At 36.0% G+C, this 519-nt stretch overlaps 1 protein-coding gene across 1 annotated transcript in view; it reads right to left on the reverse strand.

Annotated features, from left to right (window-relative positions):
- LOC119587749 (non-structural maintenance of chromosomes element 3 homolog) overlaps window positions 1–368 on the reverse strand; it is a gene marked incomplete in the record, with an annotated part of 5,151 nt that extends 4,783 nt beyond the window's left edge. The window contains 1 exon segment of the mRNA XM_037936435.1: window positions 216–368. Coding sequence (XP_037792363.1) covers window positions 216–335 — 120 coding nt within the window.
- Window positions 369–519: the final 151 nt, after the last annotated feature.

The following is a 519-nucleotide window of genomic DNA, read 5'->3' on the forward strand; positions in this document are numbered from 1 at the left end:
GAGCGAGAAGGGCGGTCCTATTAGATAAAGATACCAATTTTGTGTGACTCGATTTCGTTTGTCATATAATTACTCAAATTATCCCAAAATTGTTTATCTTAAGCCGGAATTTAGAATTCCCGAGAAGTATGTAACGCAAAGTCAATAATTAAACAAAAAGACCCTTAGAACGGTCACCAATAGCTTCAGAACGTATTAAATAACGCTGAAAATACCTCTAAGACCCGTCGGCGAGGCATTTTGGTCAATTTTATAGTGGAAAATACAGGAAAAATCGGTCGAAGTTTTGTACAACAATGGGATCGCGGGGACACGGAGTTGTGGAACCAACACATTTGAGACTTTGATGTTAGATTTCAAACTTATTTTGTTCCTCTTTGTTTGGTTATTTTAGAATATTCACACATCGTAATTTAGATGACTATGCTCAATTAACGATAAATGATTAGAGCTTTCTAATGTGATTTGGTCTTGAGAAATTTCACGAATAACAGTGTGCTGAACGATCCACTCTCAATA

This window comes from Penaeus monodon, chromosome 23, assembly GCF_015228065.2.
Source record: "Penaeus monodon isolate SGIC_2016 chromosome 23, NSTDA_Pmon_1, whole genome shotgun sequence".
Taxonomy (NCBI): Eukaryota; Metazoa; Arthropoda; class Malacostraca; order Decapoda; family Penaeidae; genus Penaeus; species Penaeus monodon.